The sequence below is a fragment of the Micromesistius poutassou genome (genome assembly GCF_964030765.1).
Source record: "Micromesistius poutassou genome assembly, chromosome: 3".
Classification (NCBI taxonomy): Eukaryota; Metazoa; Chordata; class Actinopteri; order Gadiformes; family Gadidae; genus Micromesistius; species Micromesistius poutassou.
Window position 1 is genome coordinate 14,774,506 of NC_140273.1, and position 13,913 is coordinate 14,788,418.

Below are 13,913 nucleotides of genomic sequence, written 5' to 3' on the forward strand. Positions count from 1 at the left end.
TGAGTGGGCCTTTTCAGCACACCCAGAGTGTCAAGGGTTGCACTCACATTTTATATTAATACATGGTACACTTGCAGTTTCATACATCTTATTTTTGCAGTGGCAAGCTTGATTTATGCAGTTTGCAGTCAGCTAAGTAAAATAAAATAACCAGAGGTTAACGCTGCGCCTTTTCTTTTCTATTTTAATAGACATCTTTTCATTTTTTTACTTCTCTTTTAACCGAATGCCAATAAACTGTTACGTGGCAATGTACGTGTGAATCCCAAATGGATTACATTTGGGACAAACACATTTCACGTCATGTTATCATTTCATATTACTCTCACCTTTGGGTTAACCCTGTCTCAGCTTTGCTCCTGAGACAAAGTATGTTTGCTGAGCAGTATTCTGGCACAAGCACAACCAATATCTTGCAGCTCTCGCTCCAAATGTCCCATGTGTCCCGGTTCATGCTCTTCTTACCTTTGTCCTCGTGGTAGTAGTATGTAACATTAGGTGGTAGGGGTGTAACGATACACTAAAGTCACGATTCGGTACGTACCTCGGTTTTTAAGTCATGGTTTGGTATGTTTTTCGGTACAGCAGTTTTTATTATTTTATTTTTTATCAAACAATTGGATTTTGATTTGATTTATTAAATTGTATCAAACAAATGAAAATACATAAAATACAATTGAATATAAAAACACAATCAAGTCCAGGACTTATTTCCATTGTGGGCCTCAACACAAAACATCAGGACAAGACAAGACAAGACACTCACAGTGTCTGATATTTTTTACACAGTATTAATCAATAAAAACTTCTTTTTTTTTTTCAGTATGTACCGAAATGAAATGCGCATCGACCCATTAGACCCGTACCGAAACATTTCTGTACAAATGAGTGTATCGTTACACCCCTATTAGGTGGTGAGCAGTAGTGCTGGGCAGTATACCGTGTATTTTTGTTATGATATGAATTTTTTTAACACACCGCCATACCGGTATTTGTATTTTTTTGTATTATTACACAACGTTTGGAACACTGCGCCGCGCGACAGTTTCAGACGGGACTCTTTTCAATGTTGCGCTTCTAAACACGCATGGTACGACTGCGTGTGGCATCACTTACTTGATGTTGTTTTTATTGAAGATCGGCAGGTTGTAGTGGGTGCGTGCGTGAATGAATGAACGTGTGTGTGTGTGTTGTGAGTGTATGCGATTTCAAAGTAACAAACCAACTCAAAGACGATGCATGCATCCAAAACTATTCGTTCAAAACCAAATAAACAAATCAAAAACAGCGGTTATTCGCTTCAAATACTTTCTTTTCTTTTCAAAACTTGGGAATTAATATGGCACGGTACAGAACGGTTGAAAACATTGTTGGCATCTCCTGTGCGTGCCTTGCGCACCTGCGTTATATTAATTAGTATTACTTTGGAAGTTATGTTTTAAACCCCGCCATGCACGTGTAAACGCGAGCTACCTGCTTTCAGCGCGCATTTTTTATATATTCTTTGAATTATTATTATTATTTTTAACAATTTATTTTTATTATTATTATATTATTATTTTTTTATTATTTTTATTTTTATTTTTAATCGTTAACTTTAGCCGATTAGTAAAATTAGTCCTTAGTGGCAGCACTAGTGAACAAAAAAAATACTGTCATATACCGTGAAACCGTTAGAATTTAGAAAAATACTGTGATATAAATTTTTGGTCATACCGCCCAGCACTAGTTAGCAGTCTTATTAACATGTTAAAGGGGACCCTCATGCTCACTAGAGTGAGAGGAGAGTACTGCTTCAAATGCATGTTGTGAAAAAATTGCTGTCAGAAACATCAAGGAAATATTTAGCGAAATGTTGGATCACTATTGTTCTTGGATTTGCGTTTTCCACTAGTCCAATTTGGACCATGAAGTTCCCCTTTGAATGTAAAAGTTGTTAAGGTAGTCGTTTATTGAAGTAGACTTTTTGAGGCTCTTATTAGAAGGTATGATGAAAAAATCTGTGGTGTTACCGTAATTTCCCGCATAAAGGCTGCATCGTGGATAAACGATCCAAGGTTACTGTACAGTGGCAGAGACTAGTGTCAGGAGCTGAATCATCACTACGGTAGAGCTAAGAAGGTTCTACGAGTGCTTCAGACCAACCTTACCAACGAACGAAGTACGAAAAAGATTCGTAGCAAAGAACATTTCGGAAAACACACGAGATGTTAAGGTAGAAGATTGTCAGATTTCAATACTTCTATGATGTAAAACAGTAACAGACTGAAATACCATCTAGCGAGCTGTGTGTTGAGTCGGAGTCATCTATCAACAGTCAACGATTAAATATTTATATTGTTTATCAATTGATCGCACTCACAATTCTCAAGTCAGCCTAAATTTAGACTTTTTTCACTAACTTAAATCAAAATAAATTAATATATTTAGTCTGCACATCTCAGTATCAATAAATCCATAAAACCCAGTGAATGTTAACCTATACAGTGCTGCTGAGTGTCGAGGAGATATTGGCTGGTGTTTCTCCTGTCCATGGATCTTCGCCTCAGGGAAACATCAGGGAAGTATCTGTTTCCTCCCCCACAACACCAGCCCCCCACTGCTTCCCTTATTACAAGCCTCGAGCTAACTTAAGGGACTTGTAGCGATGAGTAACAACAAGACGGATCCCCCAGCCAGCGAGTAGCAGGACACCTACAAAAAAAATCAAAACCAGTACCTGGAGGATGTATGAGGTTAGGGTTAGAAGTCCCTTGAAAGGGAGATTTTAGTGACAGACCCATGGAGGTTATTTTTTTACCCAGAGATCTCTCATAGCCTAAGGCAGCAAGGGGCTCTGCCGGCTCTCAGTTGCAGTCCTGCAGTGCAGTTCATTGAGTTACAGCAAGTGAACAATGGCTTTTGTGAGGGCTGAGGAAAGCGTGAAGAGTTTGCGGTGGGAAGTCTCTTCACTATGCATGACTTTTCTTCTTCACCCTTATCTGGTCCTCCAGAATACGTTGACTGTAGGGCTTGCAAGGCTTGCTCTGATAAGAATAATAAATAAATTTACTTCCTCTCCATAATCAAGGCGTGTGCTCTCTTCTGTACTTTTATTACGACCTTTAGACCCGCAGACGGCTCTTTGCGATTCCGAAGTACAAACCAATTCCTTTATTCGGAAGGCTGCTGTCATAAACAGTAACACGATTACAACAAATTGGCCTGCGTCACGACCAGTCTGGCTCTCTTCAAGTCAAGGAGCATGTTTACCTGGATACAAATAACCTTGTTACTAGGACGTGGTGATAATGAATGGCGGAAATAAATTGGTTAGGCTAACCCATCCACATGCCATGTATTATTGCGACAATGATAAACCCTATATACAAAAGTCAGATTTCACTTATTTCTGAAAAGTTTAACAATATTCTTGTCAGATTTTAAGTTGAGAAGCAAGCTGCAACCCTTGAAACTGTTTCTGGTTTAGCCTACTGTGCTCTATTTCTTTGATGGTTGCAAACATGGGTGCAAAACACTTATGGAGTCCAGAAACAACTTGTTTTTCCCAAACTGGCATTTTTTCCCATCTGTGCTCACTGAGGCACAACATGTGCACGTTGTTAGAGGGGTGTCAAGTCGGTCAGGCTTCTACAACATTGGTAGGAGTGCACAGCAAAACCAATTGTGTGCTGAAAAGTTGGCTTATGTACGTAGTATATTCAAGTGTGGTTTCTTTGTAGCACATCTCTAATGTTGATTGTGTAAGACCATACCATAAAAGTATACATACATACACATATTTTATTTTGCAAAGCCAAGAGCGACTAAACTAGATGCAACCATGCTTGTAAGATGGATGAGGCCTATCTTTGAAATATCTGTGGGGTTTATTTTGCCTTTTCTGTTTGGATTGCCATTTGTGTTGGCAATACGTGTCACGTTCATATTCTAATGTCCTTATCTTACACCTGGCTTCTTCACAGTTCCAGTCAAACACTTTCAAGCAACCTCACAACTCACCACCTGCCTCTAAAAGCCCTAATGTGTGCACAGCTGAATGCTGCAGCCCCCACATGGCAGTAAAACACACACACACACACACACACACACACACACACACACACACACACACACACACACACACACACACACACACACACACACACACACACAAGCGCACACACACACAGAGACCAAAACTATTTTAAAAGGCTTATGGAATGCAAATGCAAGAGCTCTTTGAAAGTGGAATGAATGCACCACGTCATGTTCCATGTTGTTCGTCTTTATTGATACACTCAACAGCCTAATGGCTGTGTCTGTTACATTGCCATAAGAGGTTTCAGAGTTCAAACCATATCCCCTTCTTCTCGCCACACAGGCATCATCCGAACACAGGAGCTGCTGGACCACGAGACCACCGCCCACTACTGGCTGACGGTCTACGCCTCAGACCGCGGCGTGGTGTCGCTGTCCACCTTCGTGGAGGTCTACATCGAGGTGCAGGACGTCAACGACAACGCGCCGCAGACCTCGGAGCCCGTCTACTACCCCTCGGTGATGGAGAACTCCCCGAAGGACGTGTCCATCATCCAGATAGAGGCCGTCGACCCCGACGCCAAGGCCAGTGACAGGCTGTCCTACCGGATCACCAGCGGCAACCCCCAGGGCTTCTTCACCATCAACGGCAGAACAGGTAAAGATGGCGGCCGCATTAAAGCAAAGGTCACCCTGGATTGCGGGATGAGCTGATGCCGCGATGATAATCGCAATGTTGTTTCATATGTTAGTCATCAATTATAATGACTATTAAAGAGCCTTCAAACATTTATTTTTTCATTACCATAGGTAATGTGTGTGTGATAGGGAGGGATTTAAGGTAACTACTCTACTGGAAAACATAGTCCAAAGCTCAACAAGTATGCGTGCCAAAATTTGCTGTGACAGATTGCGCAGACACGCCGAGACTCCACTGGTTGATACTTTGTTGCATTTTCATTTGGTTCAGTTGGCGTTCAGTCAAAAGTCATCAATCATTTATATGATCTGGAATAGTTTCCTCAAAACTTGGAATAGCTGTTTAAGGAATCACGCTCCTCCCACTCGGGTTCCAGGCCGGGCATGGTTGAGGATCAGTTGGTCTTTAAAACAAATGGTGTGTAGAAGGGACGTCAGTGTAAACATACGAGCTTGGGACCCTCGGCCCAGGCTGGCCGGGGGGGCTTTTCCCTCTGCAACACACAATGCCGTGTTAACATATGGGCTTCTGGAAAAGGAGGCAGTGTTAATATTTCATAGGCCTCCCTCTCTCGCTCTCTTGAGGCTTCCCAGAGAAGCAAAAGCACTACAGAAATTGCATACAAGAGAGGTTTCCGCTGAGGTTATTTCGTTGTGTTTTGATATTACGGCCCGTTTAAGAGCCTACAATGGTGCAACTGTCGTCCGCAGAGCCCGCACCGACAAAACAACTCAAGTTTACCATCCCATTCATTGGGATGTTCCAATTGTGCACTTCATAAAACCATCAGATACAGCTTACAGTTATACCTTTTAATTTTTTAAAATTTTGTTTTATATTATTAAAAAGGTTACTTTAGAATCCAGTAGATTGCTCATTGCTTTTCAACAGCGGCTTTTATGAGCTGTACCCTAGCAAAGGGGAGATGAAGAAAAGCAAAAGGGGGTGAGGCACTATGGCTTTGTTCTTTTTCTAGGTTATGTTTACGGTACAGAAAGGAGAGAATCACACCTGCCCTGCCTGGGGTAGCCCCCTTCCGACCATTCCTACTTCCTGCTTTTGGCTTATATTTCACTAAACACATGCCAGTGACTTGAAAATCAATTATTATCAGCAGGGGCTGGCATAGCACAACATACAAAGCGCTAACAAAGCAAACAAAGCAAAGCAAATGTGTGGGTATAAAGTTCAGTGTTATTTGTAATGGGGGAAGGTTGGGGGGGGTTATAATCCATTGCTCTACTGCATTAAACAATGATCCCATTTTATTTGAGTTATGTTGGAAGGAACTCATTTTGTGATTCAAACTATTTTCTATTTTTGTAAATGTTCTAAAATGGGCTGCGTTCTTTTTTGACAGCGTTGCCAACCGAAATGATTGAATGGTCTAACCTCTATACGTGTAGGCACAGTAAATCATTGCCTTTGAATGCAAGCGATCGGAAGTTAGATGAAACAAACGACGAGTTGAACCGTTGCTCGGATTTATCCTGATAGACTTGTGTGGTCCGAACTCTGAGGCTGTCACATCAACAAACTGAGGTTATTTTTGTAGGACGAAACCAATGAGAATTTTGTGACCAAATAAGGATTCCCCATGTAGCATGCTTTTGAATAGCTCCTGGTGTAGTCCTGGCTCCTTCCCAGAAGACGGAAGGCAAGGAATTACAATGAATGGAAAAATGTGGGTGTAGCACTCTCATTTAACTCTTATTAGTTTACACTTAAAGAGGACAAATATGTGCAAGCCTATATTTAGTGCTTCACATGCAAACACGACTAATAACGCCTATTGCTGACTGAATTCTGGAGTACGGGGTTTGGGATCCGTCATTACGTCAATCGTTCTGTCTCTGTGATTGTCCCTGGTAGCTGTTCTGATGAAATGTATGTCTCTTTTGAAATGGTGCATTTGTGCATACATTCAAGGGAAATGGTGTACATATCTATGTGACATTTAGGTCTAAATGAAATTGTATAGAGTCTTAAACACTTACCCCTTAAAGAGCAGAGGTGTTATCAATACATCCATCGATCAAAAGCCAATGAATTCAGTAATGGCTTGAACCCAAAGATATCCCTTTAAGCACACACATAGAAAGCCCATTCTTCCCTTGAAATACTGAGTAACTGAGTGAGGTTAGTTTGGTCTATTTTATTTTAGTTTATTTCCTTTTTTCTACTTTGTTGCTCTAAACGTAGAGGGCAGAGGGCAAACCCTGAACAGACATTCATATATATATATATATATATATATATATATATATATATATAAACAGATTATATATTATCCCGATCCCACCAACTTTACTTGATATTTCCTTCTTTCCAACTCCAAGCTGTACCCAGAAGAGTCCACTGAGGACACAGCCTGCCAACATCACAGCAGTGTGTCTCCCTGCACTCTTTACAGTGTCAGCCGAGTGTTCTGCAAATAGTGGTTGTGGGGGGAGGAGGACAGTGAGTCATGTGGGCCATTCATGCATATCAAAGCATGCTAAAACTTTTATCAGCTGGACGCCAGAGCCTCCTTTGTTGCCTTCAATAGAGAGTGGTTTAGACAAGAAAACAACCTTTCCCAAATCACGGTGGCGTTGCTGGAAGCTTTGTTTCGTAAGATTTAGGGGGAGGGGAGAGGTTGCAAGGGAGGTATATACGATGAGGCGGAAAGGAACCATACAAAGCGAGAAAGGGAGAGAATCAACAGGCAGCCGAGCATGAAGAGGAAGGCCGGTGGTTCAGGGAAAAGGCCAGCATGCTATGCAGTCGGGGGTAGTGTTTTTGGGTCGCTAGATTCAGTCAGTGTGTAGCGTAAGTGCCTCCAGGAAAGATTACATGTTAACTTTAATTTTTTCCTGTCTGGCCCATTAAGAAGGATTAAAATAACCGTGATATCTGCACACGTTATCAACTTAATATGACATGCTCACCGCATATTACAGGTTTTAGAAAATGTTTTAAATTTACAACATGCTAGCCTCTGTAATTACACGTTCCAAAATGGCATTGGAAGCGTAGGCTCTGTCTTGGCGTCGCTACAAAGCCCCACAAAGGGGTGGGAGAAAGGAAAATAAGTTGAGGCCTATGTTTTGTGTGTGGGTTTCACAGAACTGTGCAGTTGGCAAACTCTCTCTATAGGCTTGTGTTTCAGGCAAACACGATCGCATTCTCTCATGGTCTGTGTCCTTAATCATTACGGCCAACAGCATATCGAGCTTTAAATACAGATGATGGCTTTACCTTAATGCTTCGGGATGACTACGTGTAGCATATTCTTTTGCCGCGCGTCCCCATATTGGCTCCACAAAGCCCAGCATGGAGGGCTTAGAGGCTTACATTGTTCTTTATATCTGCAGAGTAAACAAGTCCCGCTGCTACTTCGTTGTTCTCTGGCGTTGATTTTTCATTAGAGTGTAAGCCAGACTGTTCGTCCTCTCTCTCTCCAAAAAAAAAAAAGACCAATGCCTAGTGCCCATGAGCTGCTCTCTCCCATTTCTCTTCTGGCGTTTTGCAGGATCTGCTACCCAAAGATCATGTAGAGATTCCCTTCTGTGCAGTGGTAATGAGGATCTGTGTGCATATCGCCATGCGTTATGTCTCTGTGTGGGGAAGGTGTTTGATTAATTAACGTACGTGATTTGATATTCTCTGTACTTCAGTGCACAGACAATATATCCGCTCTTGAAAGGCTAGACTTGACTCTGGGGTTGTTTTGCCTGGGCGCTTTCGAAACGGCTACCTGGTTTTAAAGAGGGTGAGCGTTGTTCGTTATCTGGTAAATGGCGTTCTCTTGGTAGTTAATTACTTTTAGGCTGTTCGGCCGTTCAGGAGATTGAACAACATTGTCTGTAGCACCATTAATAGGGGTTTTCCGTGTATTTATATGTCAGGTGGTGGCAGTTAAACATAATAAGCTCTTGCATGCTAACTCTTTTTTTTCCTCCGGGATGGAAGAAAAAGGAATTAGAAACCAAAAAGAGAGTTGTGGTGTGGGCACATGCAACCTTTACAAAACACCACCTTCCACATTAATGTGAGGGCCCATCCCCCTCCTCATTCAGCTGACAACAGCGTGGCCTTTTTAAGATCGAGCCATCTTTACCTGATTGTGCTATTTGCCCTTTGGTGGCGGATTTCATCGGATTTTAGATGAATATAAAAGATAAAGAAACCCAGGGGAGGTTTTTTACCGGGCCTATTGAGTAACGTGTACCATATTCACTTCCTGCTGGGCCCGAGGCCAGCATCTCATTGTGTTTGAGTGGAAATAAATATGGCAGGTAAGGCCATGTACAGCCCGGCTACCTCAGCCGGCTTTCATACGTGGTTTTAATCTGCACAGTTGAACGGACACCTGGCTGGTAAAAGAGTGGGACATTTTAATGGCTTGGAACCACAATACAACCTCGGTTGTGGTGCGACTCTCGGCTTACACCAACACCTTCCCTGTGCGTGGAGAAAAAAGGAAAAGCGCACACTCTCACACACACACACAAGCAGAGCAGTGTTGAGGTGATCCAACCAAAAGCAGTGGAAGCCAAATAGGAAATGGATACTACCTCCAACAACTTCCTGCCATTTCCTGTGATTTTGAAGCGAAACAATTGGAAGCCATTTCAAAGGTTATTGAAGGAGGATGTGAAAGCAACCTTTTTCTGTGCACTGCTCTTTACCACATGGCTTATGTAGGCTACTGCCGTGGCAGCAAAATGAACCAACAGAAACATGACTGACTCATTTACTTTGACTACTCACCAATCCCACCTGTTCCCTTTCCTACTCTACACTTGTTTTTCATTAGGACTGACCACTAAGAAACAGCTGAAGCCATATATCAGCTTGTGGGAAGAGAGAACAGGTTGCAGTTGGTGGTTTCGGGGGTGTTTAAGTGTCCATCAAGCCTCTAGTCATGTATTAAATAACAATATAAGTCTATTGCAGTTAGCTTATTAAACATCAACTTGTGTATGAAATATAAATACAATTATCAAGGCTTTTTCTGAAAGGCTTGGTAGATACAATGCGTTCACCTATTCTGGCTTGAAGAAGAATCTTCATGTGTTCACTCTCAGCCAGATTGTGTCTTTAATGCAGTTGCCCCAACCCTCAAAGTCCTTTCCACACTGTGTTGGCAGTGATTGAGGGGCCGTACTTTAAGCGTTGTTGCTGACACGCCAACTTAGAAAAAATGGGGGTGGGAGGTGTGGGGGACAGGGAATCTAATAAAGTTATTTTTGATTGGTTGGGCTGGTACAATGGAAGTTGGCTAACATTTTTCCTTTCCTTTATTTTATCATTTGCACATTGTAAATTATTTTCATTGCTCCCGCTACTTCAAACTCACTGTCAGGTATAGACAATTATTTTTTATGTGGAAATCTTTCATAAATGGAATGGAGTTAAAGTCAGAATTTTTATAGCTGCTCCTTTTATGCACATATGACACCAAATTATACGGTTAAATCAAAGGAAAACAGGATGGTCTTCCCAAGGTCTTTTTCGGTGGTCCAGTAAATTCCTTTTTGGGCTGTAACTACAAGTAAAAGCTACATAAATAAACTTGCTTCACCTACATGACAGTTTCACACCCCTAGTATAGAATAGCTTCGACATTTACACATCTATCCATCAATTGCATAATAAGCATTTCAACAATGAACACATGCAAAATGAATCTCAATTACACAACATGCATTGGAAAACACACAAACACTCAAACAACAACTGTTCTTACTTACGCTTTCCTTGAAGAGCTGCGTTCACAAGCACATTATCAATAATGGTATTTGTCAGAAGGAATACTTGGCGCTATCACGCATGAGCTGGTCTGCCTCACAGTCCCAGAGCTTCCAATTTTCCATCTCTGTGCACACCAAGACCTCAGTAATATTGGAAAGCCCAATCAGTCACAGATAGATAGGCTGCTGATGAACTTAATTACAGGTGCTGTCAAGCAAATTACATTTGTGATTATTCAAATTCTTAGCGATATGCTTACATCTTTTGATTTTGGTTCTTGATTGGCCTGGTGCTTTTTCGAAGCGACATTCTATTAGTCTACCCTGTTGGAACATGCTGGTGTTCAAAGTGTGCAGACTCAAAAGTTATTCAGAAAGGTTTTCATTAAAAAGAAACATGTTATGCCAGATGGCTTTCAATTTATTGTCAACTTAGCTCTTGGGTTAAAAACCCCACAGTGTACAGAATCTGTTCAACTCAATCCACAGAGATAGGCTGTTTAATTCTTTCAAGTGTGACCGAAAATTACTTTTCGGGGACTCCAGAGCTTTTTGGAGTGTGAAGTATTGCCTTTCCCTCCCAGTGAATATCTCATGGTCAGAGGACCATCAGTGGCTCTCACTTAGCAACCTTTTTGAGATTCCATTATGACACAGGGAACAAACAAGCTCCTGTGTGCAATGTACCAGCGCCTTCCGCGACTGCCAAGCTAAGCGGCCGTCCAAACAGCTTGAAGCCGCGGAAGAATGCCGAAGCCGCGCTGGGCCGTATGAATTTGGCATTTTGCAAAGTGATCTGTTTTACGACGGTGGACACTGGAAGGGGAAACTTGTTGACAAAATATTTGTCTTGTCGTAAGCACCTTGTTACAAAAATATTAATGTGTGTGCTCAGCATGAAACACTGAAAAAACCTATGAAATGTTTGTTATGACTTATTTCCCTTCCCATAAAAGAGTGTACTCAACGGACCAGCCCGCCAAACACAACAACAACAAAAACAAACAAGCATTAAGCAGCGGTGGGTAAATGTCTCGAGGCACTGGGGTGGTGAAGAAAAGCCTTGCCACTAAAGCAGCCAGCTACACCCCACTCCCCGCCCTCCAGCCCCTCCCTCCCTCCCATTGTCTGGACCCACGGCTAAATGCGTGTAGCGCGTAAATCTGCGTGTCACTCTCAAGACTGCTAATCACGGTGGTAATGCCCGGGTTCCAGCCGGCCTTGCAAGCGCACTGGACTCCCCTAGGCATCCATTTTGGAGCGGCGGTTCCAGATGAAGGACGCGCCACTGCTCGTTCACTGTTGTTTTTCTCCCCCTCTCAAAACAGAGCGGGTATAATTACTGTCGGGCCAGCTCAGCCCACGCCTCAGGACGGGAACGTTTTCTGCCTGTGTGTCTATGTGTGTGTGTGTGTGTGTGTGTGTGTGTGTGTGTGTGTGTGTGTGTGTGTGTGTGTGTGTGTGTGTGTGTGTGTCGAGCTAAGGGTTGTGGGTTGGAACTGCAGGCTTGCTTGGTGAGCCTTGGCGCTTCCAACCGATTCTGTGTTTTTTTCTTCTTGAACTTTGAGGTAGAGCCGGAGAAGTATGCGACATTAGCTGCAGCAAAAAACGGCACACAATGGCCATTTCTAGTAGGGAAATGCACTTTTCTAAAGGACACGTCAAAGGGGTTATTTAGGAGTAGCTGTCTCAGCAGACAGACAGTGTTATAAGAAGTCTCTTTTGTGCTTTGAAAAGGAATAAATAAGTATGTGGAAAAAAAACATTCACCCATATCACTAGCTTTTTGTCACATAATTTGTTCTAGAATTTGTTCTAGAATGGTACAAACGTACCTTATGTTGTTACTCTTGATCATGTTCCATAGGCAGCTGAAGGAAAGGGAGAAAAAGGCAGCGAGAATGAGACTCCATTGGCTCATTTGCAGTGTATGGAGAGGACTATTTCAAGAGCAGATCGTTGTGGCTTGCTATTCTGGTTCCAGGCATATGTGCCATTGATGGTTTTGGGCTTCGGAAATCCTTTGCTTTATGCTAATCAGGCGCAGTGTGGCAGGCAGACGGCTCTACTGTGGTTGTATTTGGCACGTGGACCCTATACTAAACGTCCCTGCAAGACTGCAATTACACAGGGAGTGAGGACACAATGCTGCTTATAATGTAGCCATGTAGCAGTTTGCCTTTATTTTCTTTTGCCTGTTTGTTCAGTTGAGTCGAGTCGGTTCGGTTGAATCAGATTAGCATAGAACTCAAGTCTCGTCTGTTTTCTTTTTTGCTTTGGCCCGAGCTCTATTCAACGTTTCAACTGTTTGGTGTTACAATACACCCCTCTCACTGCTTGTAAACACTCCACTATGCCTGACAAAAATACAAATGATTTATCTAAACTCAACACTGAGTCGGTTGGCTCTGGCATGTTGCTGTGACTCAGATCGCAGAGCGCACGGACAAACTGCTTTCAGTTTCACTACAACTTCCATACAAATGACCTTGATGGTGCCAGCGCTGGGTGGTGTCTTTTAACCGTCGCCAATGGTCAAATGCTGCCTCGGCAACCCACTGGGATTTATGTAATTTTTCTCATCATGTCGCCTTTTGATTTCCAGGCCCACAGCAGAGAGCATATTTGTGCGATTCAAGTGTTTTTTGAAGGCGCCATTGTGTCTCTGCTTGCCATCATAACCCTGTACAACATCTGAGGTGTGAAACACAGCATCACTTCCTGTGCCACTGATTTGGCTTCCTGTGCCACTCATTTGGAATAATGGTATTCATCCCAGAGCAATACTATCAGCGATCAATTATTTGAGCACTTGTCACGGCGTATATCCAAGGGTCTCCAATAAAGGTTAGCATCCGGGCGTCGTGTGTGTGTTTGCGTATTGATTCAGCTTGGGGAAAGCCATCAAAGCGGAGCGCTGATCAGCTTCTGGACCTCTGGTGAGCTGCAGGAAGCAGGAGGAGATGAGCGCGAGAGCCCGTGCGGCTGTTTGCCCCATTAAACCCCCCTCTCCCTGACCCCGGTTGGTAGACCTCTGTGATATTTCACACACAGGAGCCAAGGCTCCCTGGCGGGAGGCTGTCTGGGCCTGTAGGTCGATCAAACTTAGAGGAGGGTCCACCAGGACACAGGTCGGCCACCATGAGGCTCCCGCAGGTCATCTTGTCTCCTTCTAAAGGTCTCTCCGCAGTTACTTACACAGTTTACAGAGTATGAACCAGAGCAGTTGTAGGCAGGGTGTGAATGAGGAACCAGTGTTTTTTTTAGGGATGCACCGAAATGAAAATTCTTGGCCGAAACCGAAAACCAAAAATGAGGAAACCAAGGCCGAAAACCGAAACACCAAAATAAATTATTATGCCAATTATTAGTAGGCCTACCATTGCATTTATAGCTATGACTGTGTACTAACCTCACTAAAATCAAGGCATTGCAATTCAAAGAATAAATCAATT

The 13,913-nt window shown here is 42.8% G+C and overlaps 1 protein-coding gene across 1 annotated transcript in view; it reads left to right on the forward strand.

The window, feature by feature from the left end:
* Positions 1-13,913, forward strand: part of fat1a (FAT atypical cadherin 1a) — a 70,081-nt gene that overhangs the window by 15,903 nt on the left and 40,265 nt on the right. Inside the window, exon 3 of the mRNA XM_084465964.1 lies at positions 4,364-4,678. Coding sequence (XP_084322090.1) covers positions 4,364-4,678 — 315 coding nt within the window. The remainder of the gene's footprint in view (positions 1-4,363; positions 4,679-13,913) is intronic.